The following is a 19,242-nucleotide window of genomic DNA, read 5'->3' as shown; positions in this document are numbered from 1 at the left end:
AGCTGGTCTTCCAAGTCATGTTGGCAGGAATGATCGTGGGTATTTTTTTGGGACTGGCATTTGGAATTTCAGATGATTAGCTTTGGCAATCAATAACTATCAACGCGAGGCTTGGAGCAAGTTTTGGTGCATTCGGATGATGAATTCCATATCTGGGATTTTTCATCCAGGAACTATAGCAACTTGTATTTTTATGTAGCCTTCTATAGGCGTTTGCAATCGATAGGCTGGACGCGTTGCATGGTCTCCCAATTATGGAATAAAAGAGACACTTCTTTATCAAACACTCCTCTGCCAATATCAAACCAGGTTCGTCTTCTCAAATATCCAGTTGGAACTTGAATTATCGAGTTCTAGGTCCCGTGATGCTCGGTATGGAAAAAGGATTATACGTAATCAATACCACGTGACCAAGGCCTGGCATAAAATATTTTTTCACCACACAAAATTCTTTCTCTTTTTCTTCTTCTTCTTCTCTCCAGTATCAAAAAAGCTAACAGAACCAGCCACGACCGTCATTTATCAAAACTATAACCCCAAAGTGACGTGTTGCCATAGAATCTGGTTGTACTAGATTCTTCAGGTTCTGGAGAGTATTAATCCTCGATAGGAAGTTTCTCTCCCGTTGTGTCTTCTTTATTGAGGGCGATGGGAGAGGAATGCTGATGACGGGAGACATTCATTCATTGTTTATCATATTCATTTTCGCGTATACTATTTGTCGTGCTAGCTCTACGCGTTGTATGTTAGGAAATGGAGGCATGGTCCGGGCCTATTCGGTGATCATAGAAATCAATGCTACTTAATTTACGTATTCAGTTGAGATCTGTTATTTCTTCCTGCTACCGATACATGAACGCCGGCCGGCCGCTGCATCGCGAATTGGCTTGTTCAACGATGTTGCCTTGCCGGCGCTGGACACATCGGCTCTACTGCACGTTAATGCTTCCCACCAACCCCGGTGCGTAGACGTTTGATATCCGATGCGACAACGGTCAAGGTTGCTATGAAGGACATTTTAACCGACCCATGTCACCAATCAAGAAACCGACGACAGGTTCAAAGTTAGGCGCCGCCCCCTACTTCCTTCGAGCATGGGCACATCACCCTAAAATGTCGTGGCATGCACGAAGCAACGCTAATAATCCAACAATTACCTTTAATGGCATCCTGCCCGGCCCAAAAGGGACATGACATTCAACCTTGGCTTCTCAAGGGAGTTAGTGCAAGGCTACGGTCAGAGTAGTGAGAAACATCACTGGCTGGCGTCCGCTGAGCCTGTTGGCTGGTAACAACAATGACAAATTGAGGTTATCTGATCGCCACGGATAATTGACTGCGCTAGGCAAAGGCGGCATTTTTATATATATTGAATGTACGGAGTATATGCAACCTGTACCATTCGAGTGGGGTCCGTCCGATTTGGAAACCCATTCTTTTAAAAAGACTGATGCCGATTGCGCCAGACGAATCGAAGTATTGGATCACCCACACTATACACCAAACTTCTTCCTACTTGATATCCAGCTTTAACCGAAAAGAGAAGTGGCTTCTTAGTCTTGGGTGGTGGGGGTTGCACTAGACGATTCTGGACATATATGCTTGCTTGCCTTGCGTCTCGGATCCTTCGTGAAGTTAATGGATAATGGTGCTTGCAGCCCTCGAAGGTTGGAGGCGCACACCATGTGCAAACGCCACTTCTATCATTTAACTGGTATGGAAGAGACACCGGCTGCTGAACACCACTTCCCAAGGCGCATATCAGAATGGAATTGGTGTCCGAGCCATATTAGCCCGGTGAATGTGGACGGGGCTAAAGATTATGTGTGCAACGGGCCGTCACATGGAGCCAGCATGAAGTAACGAGATATGGAAATGTCAAGCGGACAACGGTTTTAATTCACCATTGACGTTGGAAGTGGATATATCCGGATGCATGGATATACGGCACGTCCGTAGAGGATCTGACGTGGTCAAATGAAAAGGGACAGGCAACCGATGATATCTTCGTGTGGGCCGGGATAAATCTCTGTAGCCGCTCGAACCATGGAGACCGGAATCAGTGCTTCCAGTTAATGGTTGCCGAACAAACCTGATTGGCGTGAGCTGAAGGCACAGATAATGAAAGCCAACAGGACCAAAAGTATAACCAACGGGGAACTGGAGGAACATCCACCTGAGTCCAAATATGGCATACATCTGAGCGCTAAATGCGAGGCAACATCAACTCAGAGTAGCAGGTTGGGTTAGATCTCGTAACAATAACGGTGCGGTAGTCGTTGCTTCGCATAACACGACCTAAAGAGGGAAAGTCTTAACCGATTGGGAATAACCTGTCCATCGGCCGGAGGCTACAGCAAACAAACAGCTCCTTTGGGTCCAAGAGCAGGTTGGCTGCGCCGCAATATCTCGAAAATCGACATTCCGGCGAACAAACCTCTTCTCTGCATTTCGTAAACTAGCGCTGGGCTGAGAATGCTGGCCGCATCAGGCAAGGAATATGTTTGCCTCTGCATATTGCATGCTGCCCAATGAGATGCACCGACATCCCCTACCATATCCTCTATGATATTTCAGGAGATACTTTTCTACAAAGGTATCTCCTGGAAGTTGCCATTCTGGCCAGCGTAACGCTGAAGAATCGCGAGATGAAGCACGACGGCCCATAAGTAATGAAACAAAGGAGCTCTATGCATGCCATAAAGTTTTGAGAATGGTCCAGTTCGATATAAACAGAGCAGGCAATACCACATGGCGGTAGCTTAAGTAGTGTGAAGATTTCCTATTTGGGACAAGAAGGGTGGCAGCTGGCCAATCTGAGAGTAGAGATTTGTCGCCGTGATGGAACCGTTTCCTGCATATACCCGCCGAAGAATGACATGCATCTCACTGAACCATGCCAGAAGCCAGACAGTTACCGCCGTCAAAGGGGGTGAGATGACCGGGGCGAGTATCGTTGCTGGAGTGACGCCGGATTGCCGCCGGGGTGGAACTGACGGTGCTGTCGCGCGCGAAGGCGTCAGGCTGTCAAGTACCAACCAGCAGCGATGCTGAAAGAGCACTTGCTACATACGCGCTCTATGCTGAGCGGTTCTGGGAGGATGATTGGCCAACAGCCCTGGAAGGTATGGCTGACATTTAACATTTTGATATCTCACTCCTTGGGCGGGAACAGAAACATTTCATTCCTGGGCGCTTGTCTGTAGGAACCTGGCCAGGCAGAGAGGCATAAACAAACTGGACAGGGCGCGAAGATAGGGCCGTTCAAAGATAAATAGGAGCGAAGAGACCGTAAACGTTGGTTCTCTTTGTCACCAAACTCACTCATCAACTCACTCATCTTCTTCTTTGACCAGCACAGCCCAGTTGCCATTCATATATCGCCTCCACAGCACTTCAACGCTTAACCCTAACACTCAGCATTGGCACCCACCAAGCCCAACTCTAGTTCGAGTATTTGAGTATTCGAGTATCCAGTCAGGTATGGTATCCTGCGATCAAGCACGGCGACACTCGCTGACAAGGCCTATCCAACAGGACAAACCAGGGCCAACTCCACTTCTCTGCACTGATCCCAGCCGGCTCAGCCCATCACACCGACTTATCACGCATCCTCCAGCCAGCAGCCTGCATATCACGCCCATCACCTGCAAAAGCGCATCAACTGGCATCAACCCTTGCCCCTTCTCCGGGGTTGTTCTTGTGACGAGCCAGCCAATCACGAGGCCCAGCGCGCCCTGAGCCCTAACTTTGGCCCCAATCCGGGCTGCATTAAGGTTCGCGACGCTGTGACCCGCCCTTCCTTATCGGGACTAGCCGTTTCTAATCCTGGAGCCGCCGCTAGTCTGTTCCTGGACTGTTTGACCCACTCGCTGCTCTCTCATTTGTCAACTTTAGCCGCCCAACTTTGTGCTTGAGATTGAAGAAATCAGAAACATCGACCAGGGACATCGCCCTCTCCTACTCTTGCTTGACATCTCTTACCCCCCAGACCCGACCCCCTTCTGGTTTGTGAAGCTACGCCGGCCGTCCTTCACTCGCATAGGCGCCTTACTCTACCTGTGGCAAATCGTCTTTGTCTTGTGGCATTGCTCTTTGTTCTGGAAGGCTATTGGATCTATAGATCAACTATCCCTCCCCCCCCTTCGACCCGCCTTTTCGTCCCTCCGTTCCCTCTATCCTCCTTACGCCGCGCGATTACATCCCATAAATTTGTAAGTGTATTCGCCGAGAGGTACTGGATACATATACATCGCCGGGACGAAATCTTACTTTAGCCCCCCCTGCCGTATTCCGGCCATTTATCCGTTCTCTCGTCGTTCTATTGTGGCATATCCGTTCTTAAACTTCCCTCCCTCCCTTCGAAACGACTCTTCACCTTTCTCCTTCTCCCCCTCCAGAGGCACCTTTACACCCTTTCGCACTCTCGAGGATACCCGGTTGAAAGGTCTCCGTTCACCATGGCGCCGTCTGCAAAGCCTACTCTTGCGCCTCTGAAGACTTCCAAGTCGCCCACCTTTCCATCGGAATTGCACGACAGCCCGCTCTTCTCTGGCAAAACGGAGTCTATCAAGCAGGAAGACTTTCTCAGGACGCCCATCACCCCGCCCATGGCATACACGGACTTCCTCAAGGTCGTCACTCCCATAGTTGCCTCTCCATCGAGCGCGAGAGACAAGAGTTTCGACCGTCTGGCTGCCGCAATGTCCCATACCTCTGCGACCAGCCCTTACTTCTGCAGCTGCTCAAATGCCTGTCGCAAGTCGCCAACCGTGGCATCGACTACCTCCTCTCCAGTAGTTCTACATCACCACCACTACCGCAGCAGTGATAGAGTCCGAAAGACTCCCACCTCAGCAAGACCGCTACGCATAACTGCCCCGTCTCCAAAGTCTACGTCCCCTAGCTTTGACTCTCCGAGATGTTGCTCTGCCCGGTCACCGTTACCTCCTCCAGACTGGATAACTGAATCGACTACCCGACGCACCGAAACCCCACGATGCTCTTCTTGCTCACGACCTATCAGTGTTCGCCATGTTGTTACCAGAACCATAACCTATAAGCGCACAGCTCTCGAACCAGCTCCCAAGGGAAAGCGAAGGAAAGCTGAGGAATAGATACATTCCCCTATCCATGCTGGCCACACTTATGAATCAACTGCTTACTCTTGGGCCTCATACTCTAATACGGCTATGCGCTCATGACTGACGACGTCATTATCATCACTATAATCTACTTCACTCGCTGGGACGCCTCATTTCTTATGTTATTCTTTTCCCTTAATTGTTTACTTTGGTGGTTTGTGATTGAGCATGGAGTCCCGCTGTGACGTTTCTTTAATTCATACCTATCTATACACATGGGATTTGATATCCCTGGAGACTAAGCTAGGACAACTGGAATCTTCATTTGATCTGGCTTTATGTATGTACTGAACCCTGATGAGGTTCATGAAATACACAGTTTTACCCGCTTGCTGGCTTCTCATGATATACTTTGTATTTAATTCGTGCTTAGAGACCATTCGATATGACGAGCCTGACCTTCTCCTTCCTCTCTTCACTACATTCTATTGGTACCCCTCGAGCTCGTATGAAATGCCCACGACAAGGTTCAAACTCAGCACATGGAAGCAAGGTCTACTACTAAGCACCTAGAATGCTTCCACCTCTCTATAATTAGCATCTTTGGGCGTCTATATGCACTTGGAGCTGATTTACGCATGCCATTACCCAGCATATACATTACATTCGTGCTCTCCGGAGTATTTGTGATGATGATATAAGTTTGCAAAATACCTTGCGCCTCCATGACTGGACACACGCATTGAATACTGGACCCGCTGACCAGCTAGCTACGTAATTATACTGTCTTTTTATAGCTCACTGCTCATAGTTGTGGGATTTATATGGATCGGCGATGTGATATCAATGCTGTGACGTACATAAGCGGGAGACTATGGTATCCATTTCAACTGCGCATGAGTTTTTATCCAACATGTCAAGGGTTACTAGGCTCATGGCTCAAGCTATTATTGACGGGGAGGTAGACACCATCCTATGGCGATACGTAACCAGGATTAGTCAAATATGGGCCCGGGGTGCCACAGGTTCAGCGCTTAGAATCAACCAAGGACATGCAAATGCATGTCTGTCGGAATTGTTCCTGAACTTGGCCTGGTGGCAAAGAATAGAAGCGACAGCAACTCAATGCTTCACAGTAATGTCGAGATAATATCTTGACAATATCATAAAACAATGATATCGTGGAGGCCAGAAATCTCATGCGCATGGAGCCAGGGTGAGAACACCGCGCAGAATAGAACTGGGTCTTGGGATGCGGTTGCCTCGGGACCGTTATATGTGCATACTCCGTCTGAATCTTCATACCTCTCTCGATATCATGGTCCTGTTATGTCTCCTATTATATCTATTGTCCATTGTCTATTGTCTGATATGTGACGGCTTGGCGGCGCTAAGTGAGCCGCATCTTGATCCTATTAATAGCAACAGGAGACCGCGGATTAATTTAGATTTCCCCATAACCACGGCTAGGGGGAGGGGACAGCCTAAAAATAATCACATCATGATAGAGGGCGCAAACAGAGCGGAGGGACCAGAGGTTACAACGTCGGTCTGCATAGTATTTGTTTTTCCCTCTCTACTAACGAACGGTCACTGCCTAAAATAAATACCGGGAGCTCGTTGACTGGGCCATGGCTCGCGAGTTCACCCCGGACAGCGAGTTTGCTGCTCTGGAAACACCGCGCGTTCCCAATAAGCTTCAATCTCTCACTGCTCTGGGGCGCTTCGAGTTCGAGGCGGGCAAGGGCAATGAGGGCACCAAGATCCTGATGGTGGAATGGGAGGACGACGACCTCACCAGATCCACCACCGGCTCATGGCACGTCTCATGGGATGGGAAGCGCACCGTCCTGCCCGCCCACGACCAGGCAACCGACCAGGTCCGACGGTGCTACTTTATGCTGCCACCGCATGCCACGGTCCCGCCGACCATCACACTCACCTACGAACCCCCGCCTAGCTCGGCGTCGACGGTGAAGCGAGGCGAGTCCATCCAGATCAATCCCTTGCCCGCGATCTACCCTCCAGAGCTGGGAGCCACTGCGCGGACGGCGGGGAAGAAGGGAGTGCTGCATACGATATGGGCGAAGAAGAGGCTGCAGGTGCTGGATAAGGAGATCAAAGAGGAGTCGCAGTATAACGCCGAGGGTATCGCATTGCATATGGCTATTGAGGAGAAGGAATGGATAGAGGCCAACTTTGGAGTCGTCGTGAAGCGCCTTGCTCCGTTGGTGACGACAAATGTTTTATCTAATTTGAATGCGCCGCCGCTCAGTCCCGCTACTCCCGTATCACCAACAGGCGGGAGCCGACTGAGTGAGAAGCTACGGGGGCTGCGGTTGGGGACGAGTGAGAAGGACCTAACCCGGAAGCCCATGGGTAAGTGCATATATATATCCCCCCTTTTTTTAAACAATAAGCACGCAGCCAACGTTATATATTTCAATATAACACGGTAGATCATGGTATCTATATTTTAACATGCATGTAGGGAATCCAACTTCCGATCCACATCTTCATCCACTATCTCCCGATGAGCCAGACATGGCGATATCTTCGTTCAGCTCATTCCACACTGGTAACACCCCGATCAACGCGCCCACTCCGCGATCACAGACACAACTGAAGCCCCAACTGTCGACGCCACCAACGCAAGCCCAGGCCGATCCACCAATAATCAGACAGCCAATAGCTCATGCTCCGCCAGACTTTATCCGCCAGCAGCAACAGCAGGACTCCGGGTTCGCCTCGTTGAATATGCAACCCATTGGGAACAACGGCAGCATGAATAACGACGTTAATAATCATGTGAACCCATCGGACGTACAGGATGGGTTATTTGCAAAGGCTCTTAGTCCCCGGTCCCCAGATATTCCCAAAAGCCCATTCTCGTTCTCCACGGAAGAAACATTGCCCTATGCCGCCAGGCAGCTGAATGCTTGAGCTCTTTCGGGGTACTGCCTGTATCCATTCCTTTTCTTTCAAGTCCGATTGTATTTGCACCTTTTTCTGGCCTTACCCCCATCTCCTATACTATATATACATATATACATATACGTACCTTTCCAGATCTTACCATTTGGAACCAAAATGATCTGATGATTATGATAATTACAAGATAAATATCTTATTTTGGACATCCGGTCTTTTTTACACATTACAGCTCATATCCTAACTGCACTCACTATCAAATCTACACCGACATACATCCTTTAGATAAGTTTAAAAAAAAATCAACCGCAGAACAGTTATCATCAATAAGGAATCAAATCATTGCTTCTTCTTGTTGGCTGCAGAGCTGCTGCTTTGTTTCGTGGCCTTGGAAGCCTCCTTGCTGGCCTTGCTCTTCTCTGCGCTTTCCTCCTCCTTCGACTTGATCATTTCAGTTTCCTGCTGTGATTTCCTATCGGCATACCACTGGCCAGCTTGTAGAACCAAGACACCAATCAAAACCAATGCCAAGATGGTGTTGCTTGCCGCAAGGACTTTCATACTATCCTCACGCCCAAGCACTTGTTGAACTGCGCCGACATCGTCTTCACTCTCTCCGGAGGCTACCGCCGCGGCTGTGGCTGCTGCAGCCTCTGCTGCAGCGGTCGCTCCATAGTCACCATCCGTCACGATACGTAGTCCCTTGACGATGTTTGCGATGTAGACGGTAATACCGCACATGTAGAGGACCAAGCTGGCGCCGTCGAAGAGCATGTTGGATTCGGTTGGTTTGTATAGCTTCATGATCAGGCCTAGAAGACCAACGGCGATGACGATGTGGAGGATACGTGGGATCAATGGCGGAGAGCTATGGAGGAATCGCAAATGGGCCTCGAGATAGTCGTAGTGGGAAGGTGGGGTAGGTGTGGCCGACCATAGCAGCGGGTAGTCGTATGGGAAGAGAGAGAAGATGATTCCGAGGAAGAAGCATGTTGCTAAATTGATAAATATAGTTAGCGATCAAGTTATTATATTTTTTCACTTTTGGCCAGAGCCAGCCTGGGGGAGAAGTAGACATACGGCAGACGATGAGGAACGCCGCGAAGGACCCGCTAGTGAGAGCCATGACTGCGTTTGTCCTTCTCAACTTTACCTGCGAACGCTATGCACTAAGAGTGAGAGTGTGATTGATCCAATCTGTCCTGGTGGTATCAAGTTAGCCGTGGTGGTTCCGTGCTGGGAGAGCAAAAACTGCTGAGATTGATCGCTTTGACCGGTTGTAAAAAAGGGCGGAAAACACTTCTTACCTCTCGAGCGCAGGTTCAGAGCTGGCACAGGTCAGGGTCGCGGACGCAACGTATCTTCCTCGAGGACTAAGGAATAAGAAAAGAAGAAGAATCCTTCCAGAAAGCGAGAAGGCGATGTTGTTCTCTTCCCTTAGTTCCTCCTTAAAGTCTTGGGTCCTGGAGGCCCTTCCCCAGAATTACGTAAACACTGTTCTCCGGGTCGCTAGCTAAACGCTGGCCTGTGATTGGTCAGAAATTTACCGATGCTCCGCAAATCACGGGAACTCGGCAGATAGTTTATCCGTAATATTTTATCCTAAAACGGCAACTTTGGACATTCTCGAGATATTATAGAGAAAGACGTTGGATGGTTTATTCAAAGACGACAGATATACACCGTCAGACCTCCCAAGTGACCCTTGATGTTGTGAGAGAGACATGAATTATACTTGGCATCATCGATTCATGATACTGTTCCTGGCATGAATACCAGAAATGGATTTTAGTATTTACTTCTAGGTTCCCGTCTCACCAAGCAAAATTCAAGAACTGCATTTTTCACCGGTCTAGTAGATGCCAGTGGGAACGTGTTGTGTTGTCCTTGCTCGGGGCTACGAGAAGATTAGACGGAGTCTACGAGCTGCTGGAATAGAAATGTACCTACATTAATGGCAGGGCTAAAAGCGTTCGTGAGGGAACATTCTCAAGATTGAACGTCACAGACCGAAATGCAAGTTCTAAGGATAAGTCAAGGACAATCTAAAAGACGGACATGAGAGTAAAACTCCGGGTCCTTACGAACTTTCATTAGGGATCTCAACATTCTCTTAGTTCCTGTATACAGCCGACTGCATCACTGCCGCTCTGAAGGATTGCCAGGCTGCTAGATAAAATGTGCCTTGACACCTACCACCACTGGCCCTGTTAGAGCTATAGGACCTGCCTGCTATGCTCCAAATACGAAGCCGCTCACATATTAATTATACTTTTACGACGCTACCGTTAATATTAATGAATGGCCAAGGGGCCATCGAAGGTGCAGATTCATTGAAGTGTAACAATCTAATCTCATCATTCTCGCACAGACGAAAACACACCCGGCTGTGCAGGACCTTTGCTTTTTTTCCCGTGTTATCCCCTCTTTCTCGGACGTGACATTGGTGATCAGCTATGCATCTTGCAGGGAACAATGCTTGGAGTGAAGAGATGGCATTGGGAGCTGATCCAGAATCAACCAATCGGGGTCAACAACATAAATAGCCAGGGATCATAAACTTGCTACTAAGCCCGCTAGCTACAGCGGGGTTTAGGATCAAAACGATATGATTCACACGATAGCTCCAAGCTGAAGAACTCTATGTGAGTTATATCTGTCGTTTATATATGCCATAGCTCCCCCTCCCCAATGATGCGTTGCTCCTATCTTTTGGGCGGCCGAGAATGTTTAATATTTCCCCAGCATGGCTGCAGGCTTCGGCTTTTCAGTCGGCGACTTCATCGCCTGTACAAAGGTAGCTAAATCAATATTTCTAGCGTTTCGGGAGGGGACGGGTGCAAGTCCAACCTACCAACGGCTTGTTGCAGACCTGAACAGTCTCGTGCATGGCCTGGAAGAAATACGCTATTTGCAGTTCGATGAATCACAGAAATCCCAAAAGCTAGCGCTCGAGGATGCTGCAATACGATGTCAACAGACTATCGAGGTATTCCTTCAGCAAAATGCCAAATTCAAGGCGTCACTTGGAAAGGAGAAGACGGCTTCCAAGTTCCGAACACGTCTGCATAAAGTGGAATGGGCTTTGTGTATGAAGACAGAGGTAGATACCCTGAGGACCGAAATATTGGGCCACACGACAAGCATAAATACTCTCTTAATTACCTTGCAATCGTAAGTACTTTGCTAATAATTTAAATGGTTGTTTCCTTTCGTTGGGCTAACACAGTTCCTGTAGCTCAATGGCGGCGCTACAAACGAACGAAATAAGAGACTTTGGTCGAGGCACGCTGGAACAATCAGCTATGATGATGAAAGAGACGCAGAGCCAGATAGGACAGACGCACAACATGCTTCGAGCACAAGCGGACACCATCAGCAGGATATCAGACATATTAGAGCTTTCAGACACACAGCCCAAAGTCCGCGATGTACGATCAGTCATGTTGGAAGCTTTCGACATGAATATGAAAGTGTGCAGGATGGCGCTTGATCTACAAAAATCACAAGCGCAATCGCAGCAAGAATACCAAGCGCCTTCCTTACCCCCGCAGATAGAGCGTCAGCATCCTGTGGAACTGGAAGATGCACATGGAAGAGTGACCCCTTTCCACGTTGAATTTATTAATTCCTTTGAAGCCTTTCAGGCCGTATTGGAAGCTCGATTCCGCCACGTCCCTGGCTGGAAGAAGGTTAAGAACATGGAATATGCCATGAAAGAGTCCAGTTCTAATCGCCGATTAAATTTCGATGCGCCATGGGACTCGGTGTTTTTGCCAGGAAGGACAGTGACTATGAGCATGGTATTTTGGATGCCACCCACGGCCATGTTGAAATGTCCGGGTTGCCAGTTGGAAAGTAAGGAGAGCGGAACCGGGTATGAGGTCCAATGGTAAGAATTAACCCTCCCCATAGCGACTTAACACTGTCTAATGTCCATTACCATCACAGCCCAGGCCCTAATTGTAAGTTAAGATATGAACGCATAGTGGATTTCGAGCAGCCATCCCAGCATATTCAGACGATGAGGCAAACAGAGAAGCCGCGCGGTATATACCCCTCACGAACTGAGCCTATATTATCCTCGAGCGTTGAAGACGGGATCCATGAATTCCGCCACGTGCAGGTGCGACATGTGCTGGGCCTTTAAAGCTCTATCTTTACTCTTATGAATATACCAAAGGTGGCGGTTTAGGGACAGGCGTTGTACATACTCTTCTGATATATCACAATAAGATATCCAAGATACTCTTTGATATGGCTGTAGGAAGTTGAGGCTGGCATGGACAGCAGTGTATTCCTGTTGACGGGGACGCTGGAGTTTTGCTCTGATTGGGCCTGTGACAGCCAAGTTAGGCTGTCTTACACCTCAGGAATGCATTATCCTCCACGTCGTCCATGGAAAATGTGCTATCTCAGAACTTTCCTCATCGGCTATTGGCTGGGCTATCGTCTGGTTCTTTAGGCGTACTCTTGAGCTTGGCCTGAGGGGAAGAGGATAAAGTATAGCGACCCTTAAGTACTTTTGGCAGGGACCCTCTGGTTACCCTGGATAATAAGCCATGCCAATGAACTCTGGGCCTCCATGGACGCTCGGGAATACCGAGTGGCGGCCCGTAGAAGAATAATTTCCATGGATATACTCTTGTTTTGAGAATATAAGGCGATTCAGCCAACATCTTAATCTAAAATACTTTCTAGAGTGGCGTATCCTTCCATTATCGCTAGCCCCCGTCAGATAAGGAGGTGGTGTAGATTAACTATATCATGCTAAGAGCTTACTTCAACGAAGGCCGCTAGAGTTAAAAGGATGGCCACATAAAGAGAGCAGGCGGTGTATTTATAGTGAGAAGAAGGGGGGTTGCGTATAGCTTGGGTGTGAGAGCGTCGCCACCATATCTTTATACCTATGGGCTCCCTACCTGCTTGAAGTTGTATGTCAGCCATCACGTACAATATTGGCTATTACAAATGCCTGGCACATGCACCTCGGTAGAGACATTGGTGAGAGAAGGTCGGTTAAGGTCGTTTTAGGATGATTAGCTTCAGTCAAGCTGCTGCACGGCCAACCAGGTATCGAGATGGACCGAAGGGACATACTCCGTAGGTAAGGTATAATCTGGTTGAGAAGACACATGGAATGTCCTGGAACGACTTCCCTATACTCCGCCCTCTTTAACGGTATGACATAGCCGGTACCCCGTACCCCGTACTTTGTATAGGATAGGTAGATCTGCTCAGGAGCGGTAGACAGGAAACCCAACTGATGTATTCCGCATGCCTATTTAGGACAAAGGAGGAAGGCAGTCCTATACTTAGGACCTCCTCCATACTCTCCAGGCAAACGGGATGAAAGACAGACTGTCTGAACACTCGAAACCCAGCCCACGGACAGTCGAATTGCGCGGTTGAGCCGACGTATGCCCTGTTCTTTGTACCCTATACTCCGTATGGATATTAGATATAGTGTTGCTAGTTCTAAGCGAGCTGCTATGGCAATGATGGCTTACCAACCTTAACGCCCATCACAGGTGACTGGCTATACACCAACCTCACCATCGGTCCAGCTGTGGCGCTCTGTATAAAAAGGAGTGTCTCTATATATAATATTATATCCTTGATGCGTTCGCGGCCTGGCTTGGCTAGCATATCGTAGTTGCTAGCAGCAACGCCTTGCCTCGAGACAAGCTCCAAGATTGGTTTCAACGCAGGGATCGAAAGGGGTTCCCTGGGGTAAAGACTATTGCTTACCGTATCGGCTTGCCTGTTCGGCGTATCCCGTAGACAAACCTTTAATCTTCCTTTCTTTTTTCCCTCCCAGCTTTCCCGTGCCCTTTAAGCATAGAACGTGGGATAAGATATTTAAGAGGCTGCATAGATGGGCACCAGCTGCTTGTCCGTTTCTGCAAGTGGTCAAAGGATTCATCGCTCGATCTTATACCAAGACCGCGGTGCTGTACCGCTCGAGTGGCACCCTGACGTAGCCGATCTCTGTACTCCTTAATCTGCATGGCATAGTCACACATAATCAATGACCTAACACAGCCCTATAATCCATAAGCTGTGTCTGTCAATTCTGTCAGCTATTCCGTTGTGTTCAGATGAAGTCTTCAGGTGTACGGAGTATACTCCGTATGCAAGGGAAGCCTCTGTCGTTCATAATTCTATCTGCGATGAAGGGTGATAGATCACAGCCAGAAGTCACCAAGGCCCAAAGTAATTGGCTGTCCAGCGAACCCTAGGCCTCCATCTCTCTCGCTCCCTGTCCGTTAGGTTAATGCTAGCGGGCAGAGCTCTCCCGCGTCGCATCAAGCCGCCGTGCTCCACGGCCATGCTCCAAACCCCACGGGCGTGATATCGCATCTGATATACTCCATAGCTACGACTACGGACTACAACAGAGTACACAGCAGCACCCAGAGCAACCAGACAGTACCATCTTCAAGGAGCACATAATAACAGTTCAGCGTCTCCGCGGAAGTTCCAGGCCCTAAAATTCACACGTGGTCCAATTGGTGGAATTGCGACGTTTGCCTTTTGCCCCGGACGCCGTGGCGCATCTGGCGATGCAGCTGGATGGCTCAAGTTGGGTAATGGTTAAGATGACCTGCTGAGCTGGGTTGACGCGAAGGCGATAGACTATTTGAGCCGTCTCCGATTCTGTTCGTTCTCGTATATTATTATTTATATATACGGATATTTGAGAGGACAGTCTCGATGGCAAAAGAAAGGAAACCCGAGATCGATATATACAACTCGACGCCCACAACAGGGGCCACGCTAGAATGGCGGACCAAGCCATGGATAGAGTACCCCGTAGAGAAGTTCTTGTTGATGGAGATGTTGATGTTGATCTGGGGGTAGCTGTAGGATTGATCGTACTCTGTAACTGTGCTCCGTAAACCCGCATAATCTGAGAACCGAGAGGACAGAGCCACCGGGTACGAGCAAGGAGGACCTGGATCAACCTGCTGTCACTTTTTTCGACTTGTTCCTCGCCCCACCCAAATGCAAATCGTTTTCTATTGCTGGCAAAGACACGAGACACGGCAGGGCGACGGGCCAGAGCAATAGGGGAGGAGGGAAACGGAAGGGCGAGATCCCAACGCACGAAACTTATGCCTGGCCACAATAATGTCATGGATGTGATGTATCATTATCTGGGAGCAGGTTTCTGTCTGTCCTTCTCGACCTCTTCTCGTCCATCATTCTCCGTAAGGGCATATACTGTTGCTTGACAGTGCAGAGGATGGCTCCGTCGAACAGTACGACCACGGCAGGCAACCTCAACGCTGTGATTTTTGGGATGGATAGACCAGATCTATGGGTTCCTTGTGTTGTCCTGGTCATCGTCTCGGGGCTCTTGGTGGTAGTACGGCTGGTTGGTCGATACTACAAGACCGGCATCCACGTCGACGACTATATGATCCTGGCAGCATACGTATGTACCAGCTCGGAAAGTCGTGAAAACAGTGAAGGTGCTGACATCTTTTTTGATCAGATGATAACAGCTCCGTTTACTGTTGTGCATATACTCGGTGAGTGGCGCATCCGGACTGTCCTCACGGCATATATATTTCTAACAGTATACAGGAGTCTTCCACGGGGTGGGCAAACATACATGGGAGAGCTCGCAGCAGGACAGGATAACTGCGTTGAAAGTAAGCATCCTGCATTACGAATTCATGCATAAAAAGAACAACAAAAATGCTAACGTTGCCGGTAGTGTCTGTACATCCTACAGGTTCTATACAAACCCGCCCTCGGCCTGATCAAGATCGCCTTCCTCTTCTTATATCTTCGAATATTCTATGTTCAAAACTGGTTCCGTTGGTCATGCCATTTCCTTATGGGACTGACGGTTCTGATGACAATCGGATTCACTTGTCCATCCGTATGGCAATGCAAGCCGATCAACGCATATTGGGACCGCTCGATTCCACACAAGTGTATCGAGAATGCGCAATGGAGAATCGTCTACTCGGGGCTCAATGTCGCTACCGACTTCCTGATCTTCCTCCTGCCGATAAAGGAGGCCATCGTTCTCCCAATGAAAATGAGGGATAAGCTTGCTGTGATATCCATCTTTTCCCTGGGAGGATTGTAAGTTGCCAGCCCTTCGTTATTCGCTCGTGGGTTAGCCAATTGTTACTGACATCGAGGATATAGTGTCTGTGTCGTTAGCATTGTTCGAATCACATATATATTAGGAAAATCCGACAACAGGGACCCCTTGTGTTAGCTACACCATACACTACCCCTGGCTGGCCAAATTCGCTAATATCTGAGTATTACAGGGAGCATTGCGCCGCTCGCGCTATGGACTACCATCGAACTCAATACCGGCATCATAGTCTCCTGTCTACCCATGCTCCGTCAACCGCTTTCGCTTATATGTCCAACATTACTCTCCAGCGTACGAGACGGGTCGAGGAGCTACAGGGAGAATTCCCATCAATTGAAGGATGGCCACAACGGCGGCGAGTCAGGAAGGGGTGCCGTCCCTACTGGAAGCGCCGATTCGCGATGGGTAGATCACTACAATGACGATATCTACATGGATACCGTTACGTCCAGAGTTGATATAGGCGGAGCAGGGAGCGAGGAATGCATTTTCTCGCCAACTCCACCCTCGGACGATATAACTGGTAAGTACCTAGGCTACCTGCATTCGAAGGAGATGGCGACTGACTAGAGCAGAAGATCTAGAACCACCACCTCGTGCTTATACCACTCGGCGATTCATGTCCAAAGGGTAATCAGTTGAGATTCCAAGGTGACGTGACACCCTGTGCAAAGTTATAATGCCTGCTACGGACGACATGTTCCAAATCTTCGGTTGATGGGATATAAAATGGATGAAGCGACGAGCGAGACGGAAAAAGAAGGAATAAGCGCGCAAGGAAGGCCGATATGAGAGAAGGCCAGAGGGGGGATCCAAATGCAACGCAATAAGCGCAGGCGCGAACAGCTGTTGGGAGGCAGCCTAGTCATTGCTGATCGGATCGAACAGAACTTCGACTGGGAGGGCGAAGCGTCTAAATCTGGACAGAGAATTTCATCCACTGATGTACTGCTCAACCGAACGAGCATCACCAGTCTATCCACTCAATATCCAACCTCCTGAGAATCAACCGTTAACAAACGAAAAGGGCGGGTGAAAGAACGATATATCCGAGTAGTAAACCAATCGGGGATTTGATGATGAATGGAAATACATAGTGCGAAAGGAACGGTCAAACGAGTGGGAAAATAGGCAGGAAATGGCCACCCCACCGCCCAACCGCTCAGCAAACGCATTTTGAACCTCATTATCGTACCCTGCTCGCGGTTCTCGGATTTCACTTGACCAGCGGCGATGGTGAATAGCATACCCAACATGCTGCTCAATCGAATGGACGGCTGGCTCAGCATGTTCATAAACAGACGCAACAGGCTCCTCATCCACCTTTTAAACATGTGCTCATCGTTATGATACCCGGATGCTCATCATCCCGTGTACGATCCGCGATATCGATATTCCCAGCACCTTCGATATCAGACTTCTGCCATATCCATGTTCCGTTGCCAACTTGCCAGTCATCGGTGGCACATAGTCTACCACATGCCCATACCTCCGCTACATCCTCACTCAACACGTTTGGTATCTCCCTACCTATCCGAGTGTCTCTCCGGCATTTCAAGGTGTATCTTCGCGGCCTCGGCTGGCTCGGCCCTCTGCAGTGTATCAGATAACGATAGAGCTTAGCAGCATCCTGCTTATTATTGTATGAGAAGGATGGCGTAAGATATGAGGATTTAAACGGAGAATGTAAGATATAGAGGATATAAGATGGGAGAATATAACTTAGATGGGCTGATAATATTTATCTCCCTACTTCGTTAGCTAGTTAACTATTTAACTCGGGTAACTCAGCAATGATATCCTACCTTAAAACAACTTTTGACAAGAACAACCTCAAAACAGTACCATGTCCAGACACTCGTCAACAACCTGTAACCATGATACACTTACTCTTGACCCATCCCCTCATGCAGCAGAAGTAGGGTATAAATTCCGAACCCTACAAACACGCACAAAGGCTGCTGCCTTGCCCTCTACTATTGCAAGAGTCAACAAGAAGAATACTCAAGGCCACCAAGATCCATCACCCTCATCATTCCCGGCCCCCCTAGTTCTACCTAATGATGAGTTGGCCTATGACCCAAAATGCCCTGGGCAAGGCGTGGCCTCGTGGATGAAACTTGACTCGCGAAATCCAATAACCAAAGAGAGAGGCGTCATTTACGTTGCTGCTCCCCCCAAGGTCGATGAAGAAGTTGCATTTGTCAAGGGCTGGATTTATCCTACGTCGAGTACTAGCAGGAAGTCAACCATTGGAAAGAAACCGAGCAGGATAAAGAAAACCGGTGGCCCCAAGGTTAACGATGATGATTCTATCCAAAAGTTAACTTCTTCACCTATAAAACGACCTGCTATGGGCGATATCCTGGATTACCTGTCTGCATTTTATCATGGGATACCTGTGAAGCCGCTTCCAACGACGCTTACGTTCACCTCCTGGGAAGATGGTGAACCTGACCATACCCTCAACAACGATAGAAAGTCCAGTGAGAAGCCCAAGACGGTGAGGGCCCCCAAAATGCAATATATTGCTTTGACTACGGATACAGAGTCGGTCAGGATTTCATGTCGGACGTGTCCAGATAAAACCTTCCCCGGTCAAATCAATCTGAATGACCTGCTAGATGCCGCAGAAGGCATGCTGCCATCGGATGCGTATGCATTATTGCTCGTCATGGATCATGACCTATTTGAAGACGACGATGATGATTTTGCTTGTGGTCGGGCATATGGCGGTAGTCGCATTTCTGTGGTATCAACAGCGAGATATAATCCTATTCTAGATGGGAAATTAGGAGTGGGTAGAAGCCACTCATGGCCAGCCTCGCATTGCAAAAAGTACGTCACTGATATATGCAATTTGGCAAAAGGCGATGGAACGCCTGTGAAGAAGCGGAAGGGAGATGATAAGATGGAGTCTCAGGGCTCCGTTGCAATGGAGTCGCCAATGCATCGGGCTATATCCGTTATTTCAAGCCTGGCCCCTTTACCTACGATAGGAGATGCAGGTGAATTCTCACCTAATGTTTGCAGTGCGCTATCTGAATTGTGGTTGGGCAGGGTATGCCGCACGGCAAGCCATGAACTAGGCCACTGCTTCGG

The 19,242-nt window shown here is 48.7% G+C and overlaps 6 protein-coding genes across 6 annotated transcripts; 5 read left to right on the top strand and 1 right to left on the bottom strand.

Moving 5' to 3' along the window:
* Positions 1 to 4,460: 4,460 nt before the first annotated feature.
* Positions 4,461 to 5,117, top strand: GIQ15_02282 (uncharacterized protein; the record flags this gene model as incomplete). The annotated part of the gene is made up of 1 exon (XM_033549699.1): positions 4,461 to 5,117. One exon carries the CDS (start codon positions 4,461 to 4,463, stop codon positions 5,115 to 5,117), a length of 657 nt encoding a protein of 218 aa, XP_033406860.1.
* Positions 5,118 to 6,715: 1,598 nt separating this feature from the next.
* On the top strand, positions 6,716 to 8,027 carry GIQ15_02281 (uncharacterized protein; the record flags this gene model as incomplete). The annotated part of the gene is made up of 2 exons (XM_033549698.1): positions 6,716 to 7,463; positions 7,576 to 8,027. 2 exons carry the CDS (start codon positions 6,716 to 6,718, stop codon positions 8,025 to 8,027), a joined length of 1,200 nt encoding a protein of 399 aa, XP_033406859.1.
* Positions 8,028 to 8,354: 327 nt separating this feature from the next.
* GIQ15_02280 (secretory component protein SHR3) lies at positions 8,355 to 9,141 on the bottom strand (the record flags this gene model as incomplete). The annotated part of the gene is made up of 2 exons (XM_033549697.1): positions 8,355 to 9,010; positions 9,096 to 9,141. 2 exons carry the CDS (start codon positions 9,139 to 9,141, stop codon positions 8,355 to 8,357), a joined length of 702 nt encoding a protein of 233 aa, XP_033406858.1.
* Positions 9,142 to 10,761: 1,620 nt separating this feature from the next.
* GIQ15_02279 (uncharacterized protein) lies at positions 10,762 to 11,911 on the top strand (the record flags this gene model as incomplete). The annotated part of the gene is made up of 2 exons (XM_033549696.1): positions 10,762 to 11,189; positions 11,254 to 11,911. The coding sequence occupies 2 exons, from the start codon at positions 10,762 to 10,764 to the stop codon at positions 11,909 to 11,911; spliced, it is 1,086 nt and encodes a 361-aa protein (XP_033406857.1).
* A 3,353-nt stretch (positions 11,912 to 15,264) lies between these two features.
* On the top strand, positions 15,265 to 16,710 carry GIQ15_02278 (uncharacterized protein; the record flags this gene model as incomplete). Its single annotated transcript, XM_033549695.1, has 6 exons — positions 15,265 to 15,456; positions 15,517 to 15,553; positions 15,609 to 15,676; positions 15,742 to 16,118; positions 16,185 to 16,252; positions 16,313 to 16,710. 6 exons carry the CDS (start codon positions 15,265 to 15,267, stop codon positions 16,708 to 16,710), a joined length of 1,140 nt encoding a protein of 379 aa, XP_033406856.1.
* A 1,276-nt stretch (positions 16,711 to 17,986) lies between these two features.
* Positions 17,987 to 19,229, top strand: GIQ15_02277 (uncharacterized protein; the record flags this gene model as incomplete). The annotated part of the gene is made up of 2 exons (XM_033549694.1): positions 17,987 to 19,148; positions 19,201 to 19,229. 2 exons carry the CDS (start codon positions 17,987 to 17,989, stop codon positions 19,227 to 19,229), a joined length of 1,191 nt encoding a protein of 396 aa, XP_033406855.1.
* Between the last annotated feature and the right edge of the window lie 13 nt (positions 19,230 to 19,242).

The sequence above is a fragment of the Arthroderma uncinatum genome (genome assembly GCF_011692745.1).
Source record: "Arthroderma uncinatum strain CBS 119779 chromosome Unknown scaffold2, whole genome shotgun sequence".
Taxonomy (NCBI): Eukaryota; Fungi; Ascomycota; class Eurotiomycetes; order Onygenales; family Arthrodermataceae; genus Arthroderma; species Arthroderma uncinatum.
Note: the sequence above shows the minus strand (reverse complement) of the source record. Positions and strands in the feature narration are given on the sequence as shown.